Source organism: Rhea americana, unplaced genomic scaffold (genome assembly GCF_003343005.1).
Source record: "Rhea americana isolate MKP2758 unplaced genomic scaffold, rheAme1 scaffold_22, whole genome shotgun sequence".
NCBI classification, from domain to species: domain Eukaryota; kingdom Metazoa; phylum Chordata; class Aves; order Rheiformes; family Rheidae; genus Rhea; species Rhea americana.
In genome coordinates, this window is record NW_028186329.1 from 6,229,225 (window position 1) to 6,255,041 (window position 25,817).

The following is a 25,817-nucleotide window of genomic DNA, read 5'->3' on the forward strand; positions in this document are numbered from 1 at the left end:
TCCTGTCATATCACRTAGCGCCCACAAAAGAGCGCAAAATCACACACTGAGGAGGTCATGTTACGCCACTGGGTACCCCGGGGCGCCCGTCCCTGACAGACCTGTTTGGATGTGTGTATCTCTTTCCAGCTTCACGTGCATTTCTTTCTGCCSTGCTGTTGAGTAACTCTGGCTGGTGTGTAATTCTCCCCGCGTCCAGAACCTCCACACGCTGGGCTGGCGTCAAAACAAGCTGTGGGGACTTCGCTTTAAAAAATAACTTAATGACGTTTGCATGATGAGCAGTGCATTGCTGTCGTGACACTCGCTGGAATAAGGCCCCAGTCCTCCTACCGCTTGCACAGATGCTTGATTTCACGCACGAGTAGTCCCATGGAGATCAATGGGACTGCAACATGTGCGCAAGTGTTTGCTGGACTGGGCTCGAAGTGAGACATGAAGCCTTTCACCTAGCACAGACAGTTCAAAACAATGTTTATAGTTTCATATGCTATAATCCTTTGAGAAACATTAAATCTAAATAGTTTTTAATATTAGTTGGCAAGTATTCTCATTTTAAAAATTTGCTAGATGATGCCTGCTAGATTAAAGAGAAGAAACGTTAAGCAGATATTACAAGATGTACAGTCCATATCAGATATGGCTAATTGTAGAAAATTGCTTKGAAATAGTGTGAGCGGTTAAAGATCGCTGGCTGTCAGGATACGGTTCTGCGTGTTTTCACGGAGGTGTTGCATCTGAGGGACAGTATTGCCAACGAATGTTGGAGAATGTTTTAGCGTAACTTTATCCAGTCAAGCCTCCTGATGTTTCCTCCTAGCTCACTTATTTCAAATCTCCATCTGCTAACAGTATAGAGCAGCTCAGGGTGTTTCAGTGTAGCAAAAACATTTAGAAATCTTTATGTTAATGTCTAGAGTATAAAAAGATTGTCATTTTGCATGTAATATAGAAATTGAAAAAGCAAAAATTGTTGTTTAAATAAACTGCTGCATTTTCTGAACGAAAACAAAATAATTATCCAATTATTTACAAAGCTGAAGCACTTCAAAGTAAGTAAGTAGTTATTGGCATGAATTTATTTCACAGATGAATAGAGTCTATAGTAACTAGCTTTCGCTATCTACATAATAATAAAAACAAATATATTGTTCTTATTTCATCATAAGCCAACAAGCTTAGATGTTATCCACAGTATCAATGTATATTTTTTATTCTGATATCTGTGCATAAATACTCTGAAGGCATATTTTAAATGGAAAAACCAATCAGCTGATCTTATCAAGCAACAGTAGGTTATATGAGGAACATTTACAACTAATGTTTTTCTGAAATAATGTCTGTGTAGATGAATATAGAACTGGTCCAACTGCTTCAGCTTAGAGTAAAATGATATTGTTGACATGTATACCACTGTTTTTTCGTACCAGTTTTATGTTTGTAGTTGAACATTACACATTCAATAATAATATTTGTTATGCATCAGAGTTAGGGTTATTACCCTAATATGCCTGATGAACAAGCATTTCTTTATATTGGCTAAGCGTAATTTCCTTGTTTACTATATAGGTAATATAAARTATAGTATGCCATTAACAAAGCATTCCTTTATATAGAATGTGATTATATAATAAGTTTATTGGYATCTATCAACATCAGTGTTTCTTTTTAGTTAAAGTATATTAGGAGCATTTTCCATGTTTTGGAGTTTGCTTCTGGCTTTCCTTATATTTCATGTGTTCTTTTGTAGAGGCAGGTTAGGAGCTGTTCCTAAAATATTTGCTAAATGATTTGGTCACCAATTTAGTGAATGAAAGAAGAGAGATGTGATGGCTAAATGCCTAATGATTTCTACACAGCTTTCTCATTCAGAGGCTATCAGTGGAAAGATGCATATTGAGAAAGGCTCTCCTCCTCTATAGCAGATGCCCAGCTCCTAACATTTAAAATATTTAAAATATAAAAGCATTCATTATTTAAACAGTTGTTAGCATCAAACGTGAACCCAAGTGTAGTTTGATTTGCAGCCTAAACTACTCTCCTTAAATGTAATCTATTCAGGGAACATTGTCAGTTGTCTCTTCTCATTCAGTCCCTGCAACATCTCCCTATGAACTTTTCAGACTTTCYGGATAAAGATCCTTTGACAACGTGCTGATTTCAAAAGGAGCAAGGCACCAAGGCACTCCACTGAATCCGACCTAAACAGCTAACTTAGCAAGTCCTGCATTTGCYTTCAGTGTGACATGATCAGAAACACTAACCAGTACAGAATGCAAACATGCCAYGAGAAACACTAGAGCCCGTGGGCATTTTGCTCAGCAGTCCCTACCTCAGGCAAGTCAAACGACTGAATTTTACCGTGCGTTTCCTTGTGTGCGTCGCAGAGCGTCAGCAAGGAAGTCCCTCAGGCCGTGGGTGCCAGTCTGCAGCTCTGCGGGCCCTAGCGAGGGGACACGAGCGGGGACGCTGTCTCTGCTGTGGAGAACATGGGCTCTGTAGATCCCGTCCCCCAAGGTAGTCTTCCAAAATTGCGCACCTCCTACAAATAGCAGCTGTGCACCCCCGCAATGCCATGCTGCACAAAGTAAAGTTTATCTAGTTTTGATGCCCRGGCCAGCAAGGGTAGGCAGTCTCCGATGCTGCTGTGGCCTGTACAAACCTGCGAAAGGTTTGTAGGATCCCYGCAAGTACTCCGTGCTATCCTGACTCTTCCCATTGAAATCAAGGATAAAAATTCTTGTGGGAGAAGGCGGCTAACGCTGAGCGCTTTCGCAAATCCTGTGACCTCATTCATGTGATATCACTGAGAATAGCAGTGAGCAGCAAAAAGTAAGCTATCCTACTAATGGTAAGAAATCTTGCGTGTGTTGTGGTTTTCTTCACATCTCTTTTGATGTCTTGAAACATAAAAATGATTCTAATAGTACAAATGTACAACAGTCCAAATTTTCTCTTGAAAAAAAAATCCACTTTGAGGACGAGTCTTTTTTCTTTCTGCCTGCAAGGAAAACAAGAGGTCAATTAAGTTGTATGCTAATACCTTTTTTATTTGACTAAATGGAAAAATAAAACGCAGGCAGAATTTCAAAAGACACAATCCTTCACCAGGCCATGGAAGGAGAACAAAGGAAAGCAGCAGATAGAGAGGAAAGAACTCCAGCGAACTGACCACTTCTCTGCTCCCTGGCTCTTCTCTGAAATCTTTTTTAATTGCTTCACAGCTTGGCTTTCTCCGTGGCTGTGCTAGTATGTTCTGGCTCCTTTCGAACTTTCTAGTTTCCTTGGGCACCACTGCTAGCAGCTCACACRGTAATCTTTAACATGAGAATTACATTTTGCCATCATCTACCCAAGTCAGACCAGAGCAAAGAAAACTGCGTCAGTATTGAAATGATTCAGAGCTCTCAGAAGGTTCTTTAACGATTTGTCCTATCTTTTAAATCTTAAATCTTACTTAAATCTTACGGTCCTTCCTAGGTACATTGCTAGTGCGAGAGATGTTCTGGCAAAGGCTGTTTATTTTACTAAGTAATAATTATTTGTAGATTTTAGAGTATTGGTTATTTGAGATGCTGCCTGCTTTAGAAATGATATTAATATTGTTGCCATTATGTATTGCTACCATCATCATCGTACGTTTCAGTATCCGCAGCCTCCAACYGATTATCAATGATCAGTCCAATTAMTAAATAAATCCAGTCCGTCRTATTGGGTTTGTATTTGCRTGGCATTACAAGGTGAACCTGACCAGCCGCAGCGCACCGGCTTCCTACAGGTTGTTTCCCATATTGCCCAGCTGGAACTGTCATGTGGTTCCTGAGGAACAGCCGTGGCGCCTGGTAAGAAATTACATCTTGTACCTCACGTGCCTCTGAGTCTATGTCTTGARCACTGAACAAGCCAGTGTTCATGAAGAGAAGAATCAAAAAATGGAGAAGACTTGGCCTATGGTGTGCTGGTTACACTTTGGACCTTCCTTCTTGGAAAATGAAGCTGTTTCAGTTGTATTCAGTTGTATTTTCAGTTGTGTTCRGTGGCATTCAAAGGATGAAAATGTAAGAGAAGTGTTTTACATTCTGAATCTCTTGATCTGTAAAAATCAGTAACCTCCTAGTAATAGTTCACAASCTATTAATAAATTAATTAATCACGTGGGAATTATGAAGGAGGAACAAAACCTGTGTCTAACGAGAAGGTGAGTGCAATCATCTTTTGTCAGATTCTGGTCTCTGCCTGTAGGCTGGTGCATTACTAAAAGCTGAAACAGCCAACAAACAACATATCCAAAAAAAAMCAARAACAAAAAAAAAMCTYGGAATAGTTAACAAGTATTTTGGGTCAGAAGAGGGAAAAGATACAGTAAGCAGCTTAGATGACACTCCTAGGCACAACTGAAGTAGAAAGAAACAGTAACTAATTTTGCTTCCACCACTTAGATCAAGGACACTTGAGCGATAAAGACACATACATACTCCATATGGTGTTGGGGAAATGATGTTTTATTTTGTCAGGAGGGTCCTGCAATTTGTTAAAAGTTGTGCCAGAATAAATGGATATAGTGATTTTATGAGGTAGTCAAAGATTTTCAGTAAATTCAGTTTATTACAGCATTCTGCAGTAGGTTTTTAAATAGCAGCTACATGTGTGATTTGTCGGTGAGTGTTTAAGTATATACACATGTGTAATACAGGTGTCGGTGCCTATGCGAATCCRTATAGCTTGCTATAATGTCTGGGTTCACAGCTTGTGCTACAGGTTTACTTTCTTATGGCAGGTCATGATTTGCTCCCTCGTGATTATTTCTTTAGGCAAATATATAGTAGTTGCTAGATTTAGACAAAYATATAGTGACCGAGACCTGGTACCCTATGGTAATATGAATAATAATCATATTGGTTAAATTTTCCCAGATCTTGCTTGGGGTTATGTGATTTAGCAAGTAAACAGATACAAGGTAATGTTGCTCTTTTCCTTTTAATGTTGCAGTCTCTGCTTGGTAGCAGCTGGGTTTTCACTCCTGTAAGGACAGGGCTAGGAATGCTCCAGGATGGAGTCTGCCTTTGTGGCTGTATGTGCRATGTCAGTAATACCCTCTTCGGAAAGGGAGCACAATGTCACTGATGCAAGAGTATTTGCAAGGGTAAATAATTTGAAAATACATAGACCCGCAAGATACTTAGATGAAGAGTTACTCAGCAGTATTTGTAATGTCATATGTCTCTTTCTTACTGCTACTGCCGTTGATTCACTGTGATAGAGAAGGTGATAATGTCTCCCAGGTGCAGAGAGCAGAATTATGAACTATTCCCTGCTTTGGTGTCCCTGTCTGCTTCCGCAGAAATTGCTGCTACAATGTGGGATGATAGGGAGACTGACAGCAAGCTAAACCATTGATACCAAATAGAAAGAGAGGACAAAATTATATTCTCAAACCTGCTCTAGGTCCAGCAACGCTGGTAGAGCAGACGTTCCTACTCCAGGCCAAAGCTGGAGAGGGAGCCCAGAGTCTGCGCTTTCGTGGCAGATTTTCACTTTTCACGTCAGTTTGTGACTGCCCATACTCACAAAGTGCTGAATAGGTCCTTGTGTGTCCCGATTTGGCTGTCAGTACCATTTATAGCAGTTGTCTTCCTCTTTCTCCTTCCTATTTCACAGCGTTTGGGGATTAGGAAGTTATCAGCTCTTCATTTACAGGAATTGGTTTTGCCTCATGTTAAGCCATGTAGTCATGTTAGTAAGCACTGTATAAATGAATAAATAACAAACACTGTGCTGAAACTGCTTGGACACATTTTACTAAAATGGTCCCAGCCAAACACTGTTAGTCATAAATTTTTCCTTCTCTCCCTTTTTGTGGGCTAATTTCCTGCATAACTTTTCCCTTTACGTTACAGATTTTTTTTATGATTTGATTTAGCATGTTTTGCTCACGTATTCAGCATACGCTACCATATTTACATAAAAAGAGGTACTTGCTGATTAGCAGCAAGATGGTATGTACAAAAACTGAAGCAGTCCTCCCAGTACTGGGATATTTCTTTGCCTCTGAGGATTCCTCTCGTTTTTTCCCCCACTTTATTTCATCTGCCAGTACTTGCTGGAGTAGGTGCTCCTCCAGCCCAGGAGCATCAGAGAAGGATGCACCAGGTGATCGGCACAGGCACTCAGGAACCAAGGGCAACAATCTCTTCAGGCATTTAATTTCCCTGTCTTTTATGCCCTAGCTGTGCATTCATTGCTCCTGAGTATTCCCAGTTGCTCTTGGTCAAGAGCAGAAGCAAGGTCAGCTCCTAAACTTGAGACTGTCACGTGGCAGGCTCTGAGCCTTGCATATGTTTTTGTGTGCGTTGTAGGAAACACCTTTTCAGCATATTCAGAAATGTTGAATGTAGTCAGGTAATTTCCGAGATGATTCTCCTGATATTGAAACAGAATTGCAGAATTGTTACTATGCTTGTTTGTCAGCTGCTCAGTTCAATGTAATACATGTGTTTCCTCTTCAGTTAGGCAGAATTAGCACTTTTAAGAGGGCAGATCAAGTTAGGCTCACACAATTTCAAAAGGGAAAACATTTTTGGACAGAATTATTAAAGCAGAAGGGAGCTGTGGGGGAACAAAATACGTGAAGGTCAAGTTTGCTTTAGATAAGCAGCTAATTGTCCAGATAGAGCTCTGCAGTTTAACAAAGTACTAGCAAAACTGGTAAAAAGCTTTTGAGACGGTGAGCTTTTACTAGCAGCAGTGCTTCCTAGGTACCATTTTTAATGCACTCGGACCTGAGAAGGGCAGATGTGCATGAAATATGTAGCTGAACATTTCAGAGCCATCAGAGCTATTTTATTCTTTGGCTTCAGAGGGAGGGCCCAGTGCAGAAGAGATAAGACACTATTTTTTTTTAATTACCCTAGCTGGCTTTCATATCATTAGCAGGGATGTCATATTTAAGAAAACTATGTTTCTCTCAGGACTGATTTCTCATTCACTACTTCAGAAAATTATACTTCTCAAGGGAGCTTCTACAGGAGTCTGGAACTGCTCTTTTTCTTTCCAGTCCCATTTGTTTTGGTACTAAGAGGCCTACGGCTGCGGCTCTCTAATGCTCAGTATGTGCCGTATAGGATTGCCGAAGTATGTGCTGTGGCTGCGGCTGAGATGTGAAAGAAGGGATATGCATTTAGGGACTATTCCTGCCCCTAGCTCAGCTGTTCGGGCTGTTTCAATTCAGGCTTTACATCCAGATTTTCTTGTTTATCTGGCAGTTCATTATTTAAGGCCAGCCTGTCAAAATAGGTTAAATATTCTTTGGGAAACATGGTCACATCTTTGAGACGCCACAAATATGTTTAATATAAAAAAGATGGGCTTGATAAGAGAAACACAGTAAACTTGCATCCCCCAAAATACTTCTCTGTTGTTCCGTTTCGATTTGTAAGCGCATCAGTATGCAATGACAGATCTCATGGCAGTAAATTCCTGGAAAAGGCACAGAGAGACACCAGCAAAGCGGTGAAAATGATTTGCTGATGATTTGCTCTAACTGCTTGACCTTGCGCCCTCTTCCCCAGATATATGACCAGGATGGGACACTGCAGCACTTTATCGACGGTGGAGAGCCCAGCAAGTCAAGCTGGATGAGGTACATCCGATGTGCACGGCACTGCGGGGAGCAGAACTTAACGGTGGTTCAGTACAGGTACAGTATGTTTCAATTTACTCAGCGTAAAGAAAAGAAAATACTTTGAGCCAAAAGTCGCACTGCGCCCGTCACAGTGCTTTGAACGCAAAGACGATGGTGGGGCTTTGGCGGCCGTTCGGCGGGTGGTGCAAGCACTGGAGTGCGGAGTTAAGGTGGGAGCCGAGGCCGCTGTAGCAAGCACGTTCGAGCTGCCACTCGGAGCGAGTTCAGCTCTGCGCCCCGTGCGTGCCCGTGGGGCCGCGCACTGCGCCCTGCGCTTTTTCGAGCAGGCTGAGCCGAAGGAAGCCAGCACCCGTCGTCTCCCGCCCCGCTGAAGATGTGTGTGCTGGAGGAAGGGGGAAAGGCAAGGGCCTTCCTTCAAGTGAAAGCGGTGGCGTTTTGAGTCCAAAAGCTGTCTGAGAGTGTCCTGGGACACACGTGTACCTTGAGGTTGTCCTGGGACACACGTGCACCTTGAGGTTGTCCTGGGACACACGTGCACCTCGAGGTTATGTTAGTCCTGGGACACAAGTGCACCTTGAGGTTATGCGCCGAGTGCACCTGCTCGCCAGAACAGTCTTTGCACTGATGCCTGCGATGCCACTAGCTAGAGAAGGTCAAAAAGTGACAAAAGTGCAAAGAAATTACGGTACGTTTTACTTTCTACCCACCAAGAGCTCCAGAATACCTAGACGACGCATTGTATAAATACATGATCTCAGCCCTAAATGAGCCTTTTGCCTCAGCATCAGAAGCAACTGCTTGGCCTTATTAAATGGGATCGGAAGTCCCTCAAAGAACGCCCTGTATTTGGCAGGCGCAGTGAGCAATCCTGGTTTTTGGCTGCTTGCTTTAGAGAAGAGAGTTTCTTTTCTTCAGGAAGACTCTTAAACTTGTTTAGAGTGTCTTTAAAAATAAAAATAAAGCATACAAAAGCAAGGTAAAGGGAAATATGTATAAAGTTTGATTCTCCCATAGGGTTCCAGTTTAACAATGGAAAAATTGTTCAGTTGGATTTCTAGCTTTTTTTTATTCTATGGCCAGTTGACTGAATAACACCACAATTAAAAAAATAACAATGTTATATATACATTGCACATCTTTTATTATACCCTAAAATGTTTGATATTCTTAGCTAAAATCCTATCAGATTTTAAATAAACATAGTGGATAATGAACAAAGATCGCTGTGATGAGAGAGTATTTTTGTAGGTATCTTGTGATTCTCAGTGTCGTTGTATGTGTGCATTAATATACATATATATGCATGTATGTGTGCATATATATGGATGACAAACCTAGAAGAAACGTGAGCATGAGAAAGTCACTACACATCTGTCAATATTAAGTGGATTTTACAACTCTCCTTTCATGATGGAGTTTTTACTTAGAGTTCCCTCTGTTGATCTGTTTTCGATTACTTCAGATCTTTATAAAATGAACTACAAAAACACAATCTAAAAAACTGGCATCCATCACCAGTGACTGCGTCCAAGTGTAAGAAAATAAAAAAGTTGGACACCAAAAAACCGGCCTAATTTTTATTGTACATGGACGTCCTCCTCACAGAAAGTCAGCTGGTTTAAATTCATTCTGTTATGATTTGTAATATCTAAATGGAATTTTCTTCAAAGCGCTCTTGATTGATTGACCCTTAGCTGAAYGTTTTGTTTTTATTTTGAGGCTGACAATAATGTTTGTTGGCATGTGTTCTGCTTCAACTGCGTTGGGACGCCATGAAGCTATCTTTATGAGTCATCCAACCACAATACTAAATACATGTCAGCAAAGGAAATATTATCCGAAAAGGGAAAAATCCCTTTGATGTACTTCAGCATGCAGAGATTTCTGCGAGTTTTGGAAGCTCTGTACGCTTGTAAGGAACGGTGTACGCTTACACATTTTTTTTCCAGCCTACTCCAAGCCTCACAGACCACCCATTGCTCCCAAACAGTCCTGCTCTTTCAGCGGCAAAGTGTGTCATTTGGTTTTAGCACGTTCATTCGCTGCGCTGCTCTGTTTATCTTAGGGGAAGCCAAACTGAGAGACAAAATGTTACAAGGGTGAAGTACAAAGTGGACTCAATTTTTCTCAAGTTAGGAGACGCTGGTAATTTATAGCGCGGCCCCGATTTTGATGTCTACGTAGCGACGGAGAGGACTAAGGAAACGCACAGCCCTGGTAAGAGAGGGCGAGAGAAGAGGAGAGGAGGAGGAGGAGGAAGAAGAAGGACAGGGCGAGAGTGAGGAGGAGACGGAGAGTCACAAAAGAGAGAGTTTTTGTCACATATTCCCAGAGTGGTCGGAAAACCATTCTGCTTAGCTAGCAGTGCCCTCCTGAGACAGGGTGGCAGCAAGCGAGGAAAATAACAAGATAAATGAAATTTTTGCAGCTGCTAGTAAAATATTGAGAATCTGCACTTTTTTATTGATCTTTATGATCCTGTTGCCAAGAGCCACTTTGCGGTGACAAAATATGTTGACAAGTGCATATCTCACTGCCATGAAAAATGTGGTAAAGGATTCTCCTTATGTCTGCAGTGTTATACAAGGAACAAATTGCATTGCTACAGCCAATTCTTTACAGAAAGTCTAAATTTAAGGCCTACCAACCCTAAACACTTTTATCTTGAGCTTCAGGCTAACGTTTGTAGCAATTCTTCACTGAGAAAACCGGTTGAGGCCTAACTTTTTTTTTTTTTTTTTTTTTGGTCTATAGATATTTTTCTGCCTTACATAAGCTGTTATAAAAAATGGTCATTTCTTGGTGCTTTGACTGTATCATTTTGGTGTGTAATCCTTCAGCCAGAGCAGAGCGCTCTTCTTGTGTATATTGAATTTCTATCCATCTCACAGGAGGGTGTTTTACTGCTCCGTACAAAGCCCGGAGGGAAAAGCCGCTGCAGACCGGTAACATTTTTATTTCGTCCCCTAGGGGCCTGACTCTGATCTCTTGTCCCTATGTAAACCTGTCGCCTGTAGACGTGTCGCTCTGAAGCTATTGTATGGGGATATTGGGCTGTATTGAAGGTACTGGAACGGAAAGAGCTGTCGCCCGCTTTCCCGYGCACGCTAACGTCAGCCTAGGTAGCGAACGCAAAGCCGCCTCYGTGGCTTCCCTGCCTGGCTCGGGTGCACCAGTACAGCACGCCGGTGCCTGCATGGAGTGGGGAGAAACGCAGCATTGCTAAAAAATCCCTCTAAAAGGCACACTGCAAGAAAAATAACAGTTTTTTTATAACAGCTTGATGTTTGTAAAATTGGTGTTTAAAATACTTCAGTTGCAAAGTACCTGCAAGCTCTTGGTTGCTCCATGCAGCAGGTAGTAACTCTCGTCCTTGCTGATTATGGATTCAGTTTTAAAATAACCAGTGAGATACTCGCTTGAGTATCTGTAGAAACGCTTCCAAACCAGTGGATTTCAACCGTAACACCGCGTATGCCTGGAGAAGTATAGTCTTTTCCTAAACTAGGCTTGCTTTCTTTTTGTTTTGCTTAGGTCAAACATATTTTATCGGGCTTGTATAGACATTCCCAGGGGCACGGAGCTGCTGGTGTGGTACAATGACAGCTACACATCTTTCTTTGGAATCCCTCTGCAGTGCATTGCGCAGGACGAAAATTGTAAGTTCTTCCTTGTATTTCTACCTGTGTAGTCGTAATTCCTGTTTTACAGCTAATCGGTTGTATTCCTCGAGTCTTTTAAGAGATACTAAGTGAATGTGGATACATATTTAAGGTAAGCTCTATGTATACAAAATAAAACCCTGAAGCTGATRTACTTAAGCCATGTAACATCACGGTATGATTACCTAAATAAACTCAGGTGTTTGAAAATGTTCAGGACCCTGCAACTTCACAGCAGATTTCCCACCGTAGCAGCCCCACATAGCTTGGTAGCATGTGCAATCACTCTCCATAACAAGYGATTAGTTATTATTTTATTCTTAATTGATTTGCTTGGCCCCTTGCGTTGTTATCAGACCTGTCACAGGAGACTGTCTAGCCAAAACAGTAATGTATTGCAGATCCATGAGGCCTGTGGTAGCGATTCTTCATTCTGTTACCACTGAGCATGTTGAGAAAAGCTTTGACTGGCTGTAGAGCTGAGGTCCTTGTGGTTAAAAGGCAAAAGCCAGCTCCTCTAAGCCCAGGCCAAGTGTGAGTAGCCTGAAACAACAACGAGCCTCCGTTCCATCATGGCCATCCCCATTTCCGTTCATTCTTCTGCCCTGTTCAGCATTTTATTTTCATTTTACTAGAAGTAACCACAAAATTAARCACGTAACACAGACCTGGTGCAACCAAGCACTGGCTGCCGCTGTCTGTAAGGRGAGCAGGAGCACCAAGCACGCCTTTTGATTTCCCTGCTTGTGTGCGGAGCTCGATTAGAGCTTGTCTCAAAGACGTCTTCTCCGTTTTGACAGCTATGTGTGCCTGCGTGGTGGAAGAAACCAATACTGGATGCTTGATTGACTTTGGTCTAAAGTCACTCTGTGGCTGCCCACACATAATCAATTATACATGAGATATATTTTTCTAGTCAAGTATTTGGATACTTAAACAGCTATACTGAGATGAACTTGTGTCTCATAGTAACTTAAATACTGAACCATGCAGCAGTAAAACCRTAGGATCCTGGAGATTAAACTGTCAAAAATAAACACCCCTTTTTCATCTTGAGATTTCAAATCCTTTGGACTTGAGAAGAGTTTAAAAGAAATTAAGTTACTGGCAGTAATGTTTGGCGATAAAACTCATGCTCTGCAGTGTACAATAGAGAAATATTACTTTTACTTATGTGAGCTGTAGCGTATGAAACCTTTACTTAAAAAGCAGTGCATCATCATTAAAATCTCTAAATAATGTCACCTGCTATTTTGCTGTGACAGAAACCAGAGTTTCATCCACAGAGAGACTGACAGAGTAGATGAAATTCACCTCTGAGCATGGAGCCAGCCCCAAGCTGGTACATGACTTAAGTGCCTCTTAAACCACCAGGGTAGCCCTTCTGCTCATCTTCTGCAGAGGTCTGTTTTCAGCCAGTGCAAACTCTACCTCTATTCTTTAGGTCTTCAACACCCTGAATATGAAAAAAGTAAGTGATCTGCTTCATGTGTCAGGATGTTGAGGAAAAAAATGGAAGTGCAGAAATCACCCCTTGTGCTGAACGTTTGTAGAGACATGAAAGATGTATTATATGTCTGGAAACCTGTGATAGACAGCCTCRTGGATATAACTGTACTCAGAAAGAAGGCTCTCAGATATTCTAGAGAAGAGCACCATAGGAAGGACCTAAACCTAAAAAACCAAACTGGCATATTATATGATAACATTAGAGTTGTTCTGATTGAGGAAACATATTAAAACATAAATTTGTGAAGTAAATTTGTATTACTCAAGGTACTACCAGAACATGAGTTTCTGTTACATTTTTTATTTTATATTAAGTCATGTTGTATCATGTATTCCCATATTCACTTTTGGAAATCTATCATAATCACTTACCTAGACACAATGGCAGTTTCAAATAACCTGTTTAAGTAGGTAATTTGTACGTGTGTATAGATATGTATGTATACACACTCACACTCTGTGACTGTAGCTAAATGTGTGTAAACATACAGATATAGTCATCCGCACATACACATATTTAATGTAAAAATCTACATAAAAATAGTATATTAAGAAGTTGAACATGCCAAAATTAAAAAGCATGAGAAGGTGCGTSGTGCAGGACGCCCGAATTCTGCTTCTTTTGCATTGTGATACAGTCTTTCAGTACCTGATTCCACGCCTTTTTTTTTCTATAGGACCCTTGCTTTTTTTGCTGCATGGTCTAGATGCTACTCAAGGAATGAGGCAGCTGTTCAACTTTCTTCTACATGTTTGACCTCCTGCCTTTCCTTATCATGCAACATCCAAATGCAGTCGTTTCTTTCTGAGAACAGGGTATTGCATTTGTTGCTGAAGTATCTAAGTGCCTCATAAGCTGTAGTTAACTGATGATCACAAGACCTTCATGCGACTAGAAACTGTTCTCCTTCCTATTTTGTAGGTGGGAAATGGAGGCACAAAGATCTCYCTGACTGTATTTTGCATTGTCTCTTGATGATCTGACTTTCCCTAGCCTTAATCACAGCAGCCCCAGAGGCAGCAGTCACCCTGGCTTTGCATTGTATTGRCTGGGTGACTGTATGTGAGATGATGTAAAAATAATATCCTTAGTGGCTGCCTTTTGGTAGCATGAGGGAACTACTACTGCAGTAGATAGTCAAGCTCAAAGAGTGTCTGAGCACAGGATTTTTTTCTCCATGCTTATCTGTGATACAGCAATTGCGCATGCTGAGTGCGACATGTRAAGTCCACGTGTTTTAAGTAAGTGCTGCAGCATTTCTTTCAGAGGACAGCCCCATTGTATAATAAATGTGTATCACAGTCAGGCTGCTCTGAGTCCTTGCAAACTCTCAAACATCCCTTTGCATGAGTTTTTGTTTCAGGGTCACTGAATCACCGWCATCCATTCAGATCAGTGTCTATTTAAGCCTTTTTTCTGTGTGTTGATAAAATGCAAGTGTTTAATTCTAGTGATAAGAAATGGATATTGATATTTTTTTAGTGTCTCCCAAAACTGTATTAGTTTTAAAAAAGCATAAAAAGGATCTTATTTACTTTTTTTGTTTTCTCCCAGTGAATGTCCCTTCGACTGTAATGGAGGCCATGTCCAGACAAGACACCCTACAGCCATTTAATAAAAGTAGCAAACTGTCCCCTGCCACTCCACAGCGATCCGTAGTATTTCCACAGACTCCGTGTAGCAGAAATTTTTCTCTCCTGGATAAGTCTGGGTCCATCGAGTCAGGATTTAACCAGATCAGTGTCAAAAACCAACGAGTTCTTGCAAGCCCAACTTCAACAAGCCAACTAAATTCTGAGTTCAGTGACTGGCATCTTTGGAAATGTGGGCAATGCTTTAAGACTTTCACCCAGCGGATCCTCTTACAGATGCATGTGTGTACGCAGAACCCTGACAGGTAAAACCCAGGCTCTCTTTATTTCTGTATCTACTGATAGCCAGATCCACTGCTTTCTCCTTTTATCAGGCTGTTATCGTTTCCAAAACCAAACCATTATTAGGAGGAGTCCAAACGACATAATTCATCTGCAGCTGTATGAAGTAAGCCGATAAAAGCCATTGCTTGACTTCGCTATTTGTAAAAACATTTGGTGCCTAAATGTACAGATAAAAGGAAATAGCTAAGGATATAATCTTGTTTTCAGAATGGTTTGGTACATCTGTTGGAGGGAACAAAATAGAAGGAAAATTTATGAATATCATAGATGGAAAAATGAGGTCAGGATAATTAAAAGTCTCTCTGTCTTCCAAAGATAATCTAACTTGCTGCTCAGTGGCTGTCATAGTCATTTCAGGGTTCACCTATAGTGTGCAGTGTGTATGAACTTAATTAAGTACTAAGAGGTAATGAATTGGAATTTTTTGCTTAGTACTATTTTTCTTCAGAGCATGCAAACCCATAAATCGTGCAAAGCTGTCAAAAGGAAATACCTACTCCACTAGTGATATGGAGGAAAACAGATGCCACTTATTCAATAAACTAATATCCACACAGAAGAAAAATGTTGACTAGATACCTCAGAGTCAAAGTTGGTTTGAAAGTTTGTCAATACAGAATTTTATGGCCATGAACTGAGGATGAAATTTAGCTGAACAAGTGAATTAAAATTTCAGGTACTCTGACCGGTGGCACAGTAAATATAATGGAACCATTATTTATGCATCAAAGCTGGTTTATCTGACAATTTTGATAGCTGGCAGGACAAAAGACAAAAATCAAATTAATTCAATAAAAAAGGCTGCCCATGTTTTGTCTCTTCTTCAGCTGTGAAGAAGATTTCAGCAGAACAGCTGAATCCCCGGAAAGTCATTGTAAAAGCAGCATATGAATGTGAATTCCATGCAACCAAAATGCGGCAGAAAATAGTCAACAGTGACTCTGTGTACGTGTGTGYACGAGTGTCCACGTCTCTGTGTGTATGTGATTGTCCGTGTGTACACACACGCCTGTGTGATTCTGGGGGAGTGCAGACATGGGAGTATAAATGCAGTTTTCCAGCATGGAATATCAAGGATACTTGGGCAAGCTGAATTCCGTGCAAATCTACGTGCTATTTGAAGAGTTGATAATATTTTGAATGCAACAAAAGCCTTTCTCGTTCTTTCAGTGCTTTCTGATTTTTACACTGTCCTCAGCAAAGTAAGGCCATGCTAAGGAAACCTGTAGGACACAACTGCCAATCTAAGCGTAGACGGTAGGTGCTAAACAGCCGCTCTCCCAGGCTRCGTGGGCTCTTTGGTTTCCCTTATTAAAGCCCCCGGAACACTTAGAGCATAAAATACTGCACCGGAAGGTGAAGAAGAGGCATGTCAAGAAGCTCTGCCACGTATTTTATCACTGAGTCACCCGATCAGGTGCGAGCCCTGGATTTCATCCCTTCCGTCACTTGAACCAGGCTCTCCCCTTTGATAGAGCCAAGCTGCAGCAGGCGGTTAGTACAAGAGGCGTTTCTCCTCGTGGGGCTCTTCCACGCTCTGAGAGGTGGTTACATACTCACTTCRCCAGGGAGAGGAAATGAGGCTGTCTATCCCACAAGTGAGGCTGTCATCTTAGAGGTGAGAGCTTTGCTTTTCTATTTCATTGTCTTCTAAGTATTTGGCATTAAATATTCCCTGAAGTACAGACTGGAATTGAGGTCTTTCCCTTCAGAGGTGAATGCCCTCTTTGGTAGGTTACTGATTCATGATGTCTTGTTTTTTTTTCTCTCTCTCTTTGATGAATATTTAATTTGTCCCTGCAATGCAGAACAGCTTCACCCAGAGAGGTTAGAAGAGCTTTACCTCAAAATAACCTTAGTAGAGTAGGCTCAAGTTACCTATGTCAGAGTTGGTTACTTCTGTCTCCTGGAGTGAAGAGAGGAAAAGTTGGTTAGAGAAAGGACTCAGCAGATCTGGAGAGGGTTGAGGTGCAGGGGTGGTTAGCTGGTGAGTAAAGACCGAGTTGTGGTGGTGAATCCCAGAACAGCATTCAGGAACACTTGAAGCATAATAGTTAAAACGCCTCTATCGCAATATTGATACTGGCTAATTTAGCTGATTTCCTCCTGGCTTGCAGGGTTTTGTGAATCCCGTTCTTAAGCATCTCTTTCTCCTGTGTTACACTTAGTACCTAAAACCCAACTGAGCTGATGGAAAATACATTTAAGTTCCATCTGTTGCCTAAATACTAGATGCTGGCGTGCTCTGTTTTGTGATACCTATGTTCCCTCTATACTAAAAAATGGGTTTTCATTAAATAAATTGCACAGACTCCATGCGGWGGCCAGTTTTGTAATGCCTTGTTCCTGTGAGATGTGCCAAGAACAAAGCTGTCATAAAAAAATTTCCCAATAGCTCTTTTTTAGAGCGCTRTGTGGGACCTCAGTCACACGAATTCCCTTAAGCTCCGTGCAATACACTCAACATTTGAAACTATATCAGAGTTGCGGTTACTGGAGATCGTAACTGTCCTAGGATCTGGCTTCTCATATGCCCAGTTGGAAGCCACTATAGGTCGAGCTTAGGTCCTAACCAGCCTTTTGTCCTTTAGCAGGTACCAGTAGCTACGCTATTTAGTGATACAGCGGCTGGAAAAAATGTCTCATTTAAAAGGCAGATGGTTTAAAACAACTAAAAATGATGAACCCAAACTAGAGATGATTTTCAAGATCATCTGCTGCATTTATTATTTTATACTGAGGTGAAGATTCTAAGTTTAAATTATCTTTAATTAAACTAATTTACTATTTGCAATTTTAGTTCAGTTGCAATTTACTTCTCCTTTTCCACTGAGGGTTTTTTTTTGGCCTGTTAGATTTTGTAGGGTTTCTTTTGGAAGCTAATGGTAGATGGGGCTGGAGCGGGAGATGAAGATTCAWATCTGCCTAGATTTGAACCCTGTGACTTTCTGAATATTTGGGAATGTTTTTTTTAAGCCTTGCCCAGGCAGAGGCAATTTGAGCAACTATTCCTTGAAGCAGAAGTCAGAAATCTGTTTTCTCTTCTATTTTTTCATGTTTTTATATTTTTTTATTTTTTCTGCTGCAGAAATTCCCAACAACCCTATTTGAGGGGCTCCAGCAGGGGGTAAGCAAAAGCCTTCGGTCCCGGTGAATAATTTTTAGAACGGTATTTTAAAAGTTATTTTTGTGTTTGTTCTCCCCCCCGCCCCAATGGCAGCGGCTTTCCTAATAACAACCCCGTTTTTTTAAAACATCTTTCTTCCTTCTCGCTTGGTGCTAAGSGAAGGCAGATGCTCGCAGTCCCCAGGGGCTGTCTGTGGCACATTTTCATGTACGGTGTGCACCTCTGTGTGACATTTATTCTCACTGGTCGTCGTGTATTGAAGGTGATCATTCGAGGGAAGACCCTCTGCACGCGTGTCCGTGCCTGGTGGACTGTGGATGTTATGTGACCTGTGTATTCCTTGTTCATTTAAAAGATACCGTACTTGTGTTTTGCTGTTAGGCTCCAACGTTAAATGTGTAGGCTTTTCTAAAAATAGGAGCTTTCAGGTGGAAGTTGTCAGTTGAATGGGTCCTTTCCTCTAGGATCATGGCTTGGCCCATTTTGTGTTTGTCCTTTTCTTTATAGGTTCTGTGTCTCTGACCTTCATGCTGTCCCCAAGCCCATTAATTAATTTAAACGTCTCCCGTGACAGACAAACGCAAAATGAATGTTGTGAACGAGAGTTGCCCGTTTCTGTTTAAAGAGTGCCCGTGCAATGCCGCTCAGTTAAAGTAAACGTCCTGCTCAAATTGCTGGTCGTTCCTGCACAGTCTTTTCACAGAGGTTTGCAAACGCCCAGCGAACAAACCTGCCCTCCGGCTTCGGCGGCTCCGCCGCGCTCCCGCGAGCCGCCTGTCGGGGCGTCTTGCCGGCGAGCCGGGGCGGCGGAAGCGCGCGGCGGCAGCGGCGGGGCCGCGGAGCTGGCTCCGGAGGCGTCGCGCCGCTGCTGGCCGCGGCCTTCGGCGGCACCTCACGCTCTGGCCTCGTGGCTCAGCTTGCTCGAAGGAGACCAAAGCCTGTGCCGAAAGCCCTTGGTACGCGCTTGTGGTTACTGAGTTCAGGCTCTTGATTCGGTAGAGTGTAGATCACCCTGGGAGGCCACCTGACCCCTGAAGATGGCGTTTCCAAAGGCATTTCTGAAGAGGCCTCGCTRCAAAACCAGCTCACCATAAAACACAGAATCTGAAAATTTAATGGAGTATAATTCGCAGACTTTTCAGGACCGTAGTGACTCAGCCCACTGCTAGTGTTCTCCGTTCAGGCAGTATTTTACACTGGCTGGATTTCCTTAGGGTGTTGGGCTTGGAAAGCACATTGTTCCGGCAGAGAAGTAGAGCAAGATAAATAGGTAAAGGGCTATGTGTCTTTTGCTAAATGAAAATCTAAAACGAATCAATGCAAATGTACGGTTGTCTGTCAGCAGTTCCTCCAGCTGCGGAGYGGGAGAAGCAACAGGTTTATCTGTTACCTCCTAACAGAAAGCACAGGTATCATCAGTGATACTCAGTTAAGCCCTGTAGGCTTTTTAACAAGGGCTTTTTATTGGTGATCTACACGATGTAATTTCACCCAGAAGAAATCAGCTGCAAATGTGGGGAAATTATATCACTGGGAAAGAGATCACCAAACAACAAAGTCATTCAGGAGACATCTAAATTGGGTAGCCAAAAATATTTTTGATTGGTTTCTGAGACGAAACTCTAGATAATCATATACTCCCCAAACTATTGTATTACATGTACTTCTTTCTGAATTTCACTTTAAATAGCTTGTGTGCTCATATAGCCGGGATCTGTAAGGTTAGGGTCTCTAGAAAAAGCTGATGGACACTACACGCTTGTGAGCTAGTGCTGTAGGAAGTCTGCAGAAGCTGGGAAAGCTACATAATTGATTGGTGGTGCTTAGGGCCAACGACAACATGGTCATTTTTCTAACATTAGAATTTGCTTCTAGGTAAGTAGCTGTCCTCCCTTTAAGCTCAGACAGAAAGACAGAGAAGCAGGAAAACGTGTAGCAAAGTGTTTAATGAAAAGCATTAGAACTGCTTTTAATGGCTGTCAGCACATCACTGTATGCACATCACTTCAGCTGCTCTTAAATGTAACTTCCTTTAAAAAATAAAATACTGTCTCAGAAGAAGTCTGATCAGGCTGAATTAACAACTGGAAGGCATTACAAGATYCTTCATGGAAAATACTATGAAGTAGAGATTCAGAGCTATACTATTGCTAAAACTATGCAGATGCAGAGAACAGATTTTTAGAGAAAGACGTATTTCTTCAGACGGTCAGCACATACTTYCAAGCCCTGGTGCACCTCTGCATTAGGAAAAGGGTTGCCAGCAGGTGGAGGGAGGTGATCCTGCCCCTCTATGCAGCCCTGGTGGGGCCTCATCTCGAGTACTGTGTCCAGTTCTGGGCTCCCCAGTCCAAGAGAGACATGGAGCGACTGGAGAGAGTCCAGCGTAGGGCTACAAAGATGCTCAGAGGGCTGGAGCATCTGCCCTATGAGGAACGGCTGCGAGAGCTGGGCCTCTTCAGCCTGGGGAAGAGCAGACTGAGGGGGGATCTTATCAATGTGTACAAGTACCTGAAGGGAGGGTGTCAAGGGGAAGGGGACAAACTCTTTTCAGTTGCCCCGTGTGACAGGACAAGAGGCAATGGGCAGAAACTGAAGCACAGGAAGTTCCGCCTGACCGTGAGGGGAATTTCTTCCCTGTGAGAGTGACAGAGCACTAGCACAGGTTGCCCAGAGAGGTTGTGGAGTCTCCTTCTCTGGAGATCTTCAAGGCCCGCTGGGATGCAACCCTGTCTAACGTGCTCTAGGTGACCCTGCTGAGCAGGGGGACTGGACTAGATGATCTCCAGAGGTCCCTTCCAACCTTACCCATTCTGTGATTCTCTTTCATTAAAATGATTGCATTTATGCTCGCAGATCTGCATGTACGTGTGCAAAGGAATAACATTGGTTTGTAGGGCTTTCACCTAGGAAGTAATCGATACGCGTTTTGGCTGAACACGTATTTTTCTGCAGCACCAACCTGCACCTGGGCTTATATTCGCGCGGACACCATGGAGCTCAAGGTGCGGTGACGCATTCAGAGTCATTCAAGCGGCAGCATGTTTTCTGGGGCCGCGTTCAGCCTGGCTGCACCTCTTTGCAAACGCAGTTCATACAGCGCCCTGCTTTTGTTACTCTTCCCTTCGCCTTCTGTCYGAAGCCCTGGGGACACGGAGGGTTGAGTTGTCCCCTGAATTCAGTGTCCCAGTGCCGAGCAAAGCGATGGAACCGGGAGAAAACTCTTGAATCCCAGAGAGCCCTGCTCTGCCGGTGCCGCTGCACTCGACGAACTGAGCATCGCTACTGTCCAGGCCTTCTGCACTGCCTTTTTTTTTTTTTCTTTCTTTCTTTTTTTCCCTTCCAGAAGCAACATACTGATTTTATTTTCTGCCAAGAGAAATTTCTGAGTGCAGTAAAATGGTTACTAGAAAACGAATTGATAACTTTTCAAYTTATTGAATGCCTTTTTTCGCCTGTAGAAAAATATTGTCGGGTCCAAATGTTCATGCAGTCCTGAGTATTTGAAGCAGCCCACAGTGCAAATCAGATGCAGGGTTTATAAATTGCTATAGTGCCTGAATGCATATGTTGGTTTGCCCTTTAAAATGAGCTTTGCTTAATTTGTGTCATTTATCTAGCTGGGAAAAAATTACTTGCTCTGCCCGTTTTGGAATTAATCAGAATCACCTGCGTAGCAGCTGTAGCAATGCATCCCTCAAAAGGGGGTCAGGGGAACCATTCTTTAACAGCTCTTCTGCCAAGATTTTTATGAATGGAAAAAATACATTTTAAGCAAGCTATAGTAAGTGACTTTTTTTTTCCTTCTATGCAAAGCTTTTTGTCTTGTGCATCAGCCAGTGAAATGTATTTTGGGTGCATATATTAATATGTTTTGTAAACAAGCTTGTTTTGAGCCAGTGTAGGGGATAGAAATGTTTTATTTGGCACCTGAATGCTCAGTTATTACTCATTTGGAATTTTGACTATTTACATAAAAGTAATGGTGTGGATTTTCACAGCATGAAATTAATCATGTTGACTGTTAAAAAAATAAAAGATTAATTGATTTTGTTTAGTGTTGTATTGTTTATTGTGGTAGCTGTTAAAAATAGATAACCAGAGGCTAATAGATGTTAATGGTCCTTTTCACTATTAAAAAATCAATGTTTCTGGGAAACAGAATATCTTAATATGTTCTTTTGCTTAAAAGTGTTTAATTTGAAAATAACCAAACAATTTTTCAAGTGCGCGTTCACAAATCATTTTTGTTTTACCAGCACTTGAATTTTCATGTCAAGTTTGATAAATATTTCCTGTGTAAGCATGCACTTGAAGAAAGGAGAAGGCTGAAAAAGTGTAACTTCTTGTCTTCCAATAGTAGAAACAGATATTCAGTAGCTGTTGTTGTTTACGTAAAATATTTTGCATGTGCTTCCGTAATTTTTCAAAGGCCACGTCGTCCAGGTTAAGCAGCCTTTCCACAACTTTTGTATATGTCTTTCAAACTTGTTGGAGAGCAGTTAGGTTTTCCAAATGTAAGTAATTAAAACCGTAAGCTATTGAGTTATTGACCAATACTGAGCTATTAATCAAGCTAAAAAATTCTACAATCAGTGTTCAGTGCTCTGAAGCACTGTAAAATAATAGTATTTGCGAGCGGCGATGCAAGTAGCCACAATTAAGCAGCTCACTTGACAAATGAGATAGTTTGCTTTATTTTGCACTTAATTGAATTGTTGTACATGCTCGGTCACCAGTGTCTCCTTCTCTTTAGTTTGGGTTTCTAGCCATTTAAATGTACACATCTCTTCGAGAGTGATCAGGTTGGTGTTGGCTGCTGCTTCCAGAAATGCAGGCATCGAGAGCTGTTCTTCCAAACTGGTGGGCAGTGTGTGTGGGGAGGAAGTATTAATATCCTTCCATAAAAATTCTTACTTTTCTTAACAAAAGGTCTCACAAAGATGTAGGACTCTGCCACTAACTTAAGTCAAGCATGATGAGGAAAAAAAAAAAMCCTCTGTAGTATGTTGGTATTAAATCTCTTTTACAGAACAGAAATGTATATTCATGGTTTCTTCACACTTTACCACTTTTTGGTTAGGAATGGTATTTGTGTTGCAGCCATAGTCTTGTCTCATGTTGCTGTCCCGCCTCCTTCTCCTTCTGTGTTCATGGTATGTTTGGTATGATTCTGAATTTGTAGCATCACAGTCTTTTGTTCGTTTGTTTTTAACTAACTGCAAAGACAGAAAAACAAAAGTATATATTCAAATATATTCATATCGGGATCTCAAAAAGGCATTTTCAGTCTGGGATGGAGAAACCTGTTAATTCAGTGGAAATATTTTTGCYATCAGTAAGAAAATAGAAAAAATAATAGTAAACATGGTGGTTATTTTTTCCCAATGTCTCTCATTGCAAAAGATGATCTTAAATAATAAATGAAAGAGAGAGAGAGAGCCTAGCCCAGTCCAAAGCAAAGTGAAAAATTTTATTACGAGCAGTCACCGAATCCACAGGGAATATACTGGTACCAATTAGACACACATTTGTAGGCAACGCTGGGGCTGGCACCAACAGATGGAGGATTCCTTGAGGCTGCTAACTGAAGTGAATGAGGATTTTGGGGGAGTAAGAAGTGCCGTGTTGGATTTAGGAGAAATAAGCAAGGAATAAGCAAGGTAGTGCAGGTTTGTTAGCTTGCCGAGTCTTTTTTTTATTATTTTTTTTTCTTAATGCCCTATTTTGTGGCCCGTAGACTCTCAGGTAGCTCCTGCGTAAGGACTTYATGTCTGCTTGGAAGGTTCTGCAGTGTTGCTGTGGGTCTCCCAGAAAAGTCCCGGGGAGCTGCCCCCGCCGTTCTCCTGGGAAATTACTGGGAAGATTAGACGTTCCCACCCGCGCGGTTGCCCGCTCGCTACGGCGGAGAGCGCTGACGGCGCGGTGTCTCTGTGTCCCCTTGCAGGCCCTATCAGTGCGGCCACTGCTCGCAGTCCTTCTCGCAGCCCTCGGAGCTGAGGAACCACGTGGTCACGCACTCCAGCGACAGGCCCTTCAAGTGCGGCTACTGCGGTCGTGCCTTTGCCGGTGCTACGACGCTCAACAATCACATCCGGACGCACACCGGGGAAAAACCCTTCAAGTAAGTAGTCGGAGCCGGCAGCGTTTGCCAGCCGCGAGCCGAGAGGGAAACGCGTAGCTGCCGTTCGCTGTGCAGCGGTCCCCGGCAGCACGGAGGAGAGGTTCCTGTGAAAGGCAAGGTCAGAGCACCAGACAAATCCATTAGTGGTGTGACTAAAATCAGAATTAAACGGGGCTCGTTTTCACATACCTCGCGTGCCCAGAGCAATTTCCTGTCCTCTGATGAGAACTTGATTGTTTTAATTAAATGACAGCTAAGCTACCGTCAGGGAACCGTAGCTGAAAATACACTCAAGGCTGGGACAGGCTGCACGGTAAGAAGATTAATATGATTCTTTGATGTCAATATGCTGAGGTAGATGGAGCTTCACGTAACAGCTAATTTGGACCTGGTTAAATATAGGGGGAAAACATGCATCTTTTTTTAGTCTCAGAACCGCTGCGTAAAAAACACGGCTCTGTCTTGTGGCATAAGTCTGGTAAGCTCATAATAATAAATTGCAAATGGTTTGCTGTCCAAATGATTAAAAAAAGAAATATGTCTCCTGGTCAAGATGTTTTTTAATTAAACAGACTCTGCTGACTTTTGCAGTTTCTGTTTATTGAAAATAAAGCCAAGCACACGTTTCGGTCTCAGAAACTTTCTTTCCTTTCTTGTCACCTCCAGCCATAGCACAGCTGAACCAGGTAGATTTTTCTTTTAAGTTGTGCAAGACTCTGCCTGCCTAACAGAAGGTGTGCTCAGAAACAGAACACGCTTTTTCCACATTTGTCTGTGTCTTTGCTAACTGACAAACACAAATTCACGTGTATATTGTATCTGGAACCAATCCCACTCTGGAAGAAAAATAACGTAACAAAATCTAGCTCTTCTGGAAACCACCTGATCTTCCTAGGAGGACAGGGAATAAGGGTTGCAGAAGGTGTGCATCTTTCCCCGTTCCCCAGAGGACGGCATGTCCTCAGTCTACTTTTCTACATTTGTCTTCCTCGTCTTCTTTTGCCTCCCCGTGCTCTCATGTCTGGTTAATGTAAGAGAGCTGAGCCCTGGGGGCTGTCAGGACCCCTCCCTTGGTACAAGCGCTGCAGAGATACTGCTAGAGATGCTTTGCCTCCATATATGGCTGAAAGGACGCGTGGCCTCCATACACGTGTCTGCTGGGGGCAGGAGGATGGAGCCAGCCACCAAGCGCTGCATATCCTGTGCAGGATATGAGTATGCTTGCATACCAGAAACCATGGCCAGGGTAGCACTGTAGGTGGCAAAGCGTGGAAACGTGGAGCGTCTCGACAACGACAAGAGCCGGTCTGGTGCACGCTGAGAGCCCCTAGAAAGTGAAGCCAAAAATAGTGTGAGCAATCAGATTGATTTTTATCTAGTTGCTGTGTAAATAGATTTTAGTAATTAATGGAAGAGGTTTCCAGGTCAAAATGGAAAATAGATTTCTTTTAATGTTGAGGTGTTACTTATGTGTAACCTTGTTGACTCCACTTATTTTTTTTCCTTAACATCCTGTTTTTGTCATGTTTCCAATAGATCTGCTATTTTGCCCCATTTAGAGTCATTATTTTTCCCCTTTGGTTTGGTAATTCTTCCCCCTTCTCCAGAATGGTCTTGACTACAGCACAGTTTCGTTTGTGAAAGAAAGGCTTTAATGTATATCCCACAATTAACCAGTGCTCTGGGATTTGTTTGTTTTTCACTGCTTATAAAAAGGTATTTATATATTCCAGAGCATGTACCTGCCCTWTCTGCAAAGCGTAGTGCAGAGCAACAAAAAAATAGGCATGCTTTGTACTGCTTCTTTATCACGTA

The 25,817-nt window shown here is 42.2% G+C and overlaps 1 protein-coding gene across 1 annotated transcript in view; it reads left to right on the plus strand.

Moving 5' to 3' along the window:
- Nucleotides 1–25,817, plus strand: part of PRDM6 (PR/SET domain 6) — a 72,134-nt gene that overhangs the window by 40,317 nt on the left and 6,000 nt on the right. The window contains exons 3-6 of the mRNA XM_085305421.1: nt 7,569–7,696; nt 11,177–11,301; nt 14,369–14,711; nt 23,826–24,002. Coding sequence (XP_085161547.1) covers nt 7,569–7,696; nt 11,177–11,301; nt 14,369–14,711; nt 23,826–24,002 — 773 coding nt within the window. The remainder of the gene's footprint in view (nt 1–7,568; nt 7,697–11,176; nt 11,302–14,368; nt 14,712–23,825; nt 24,003–25,817) is intronic.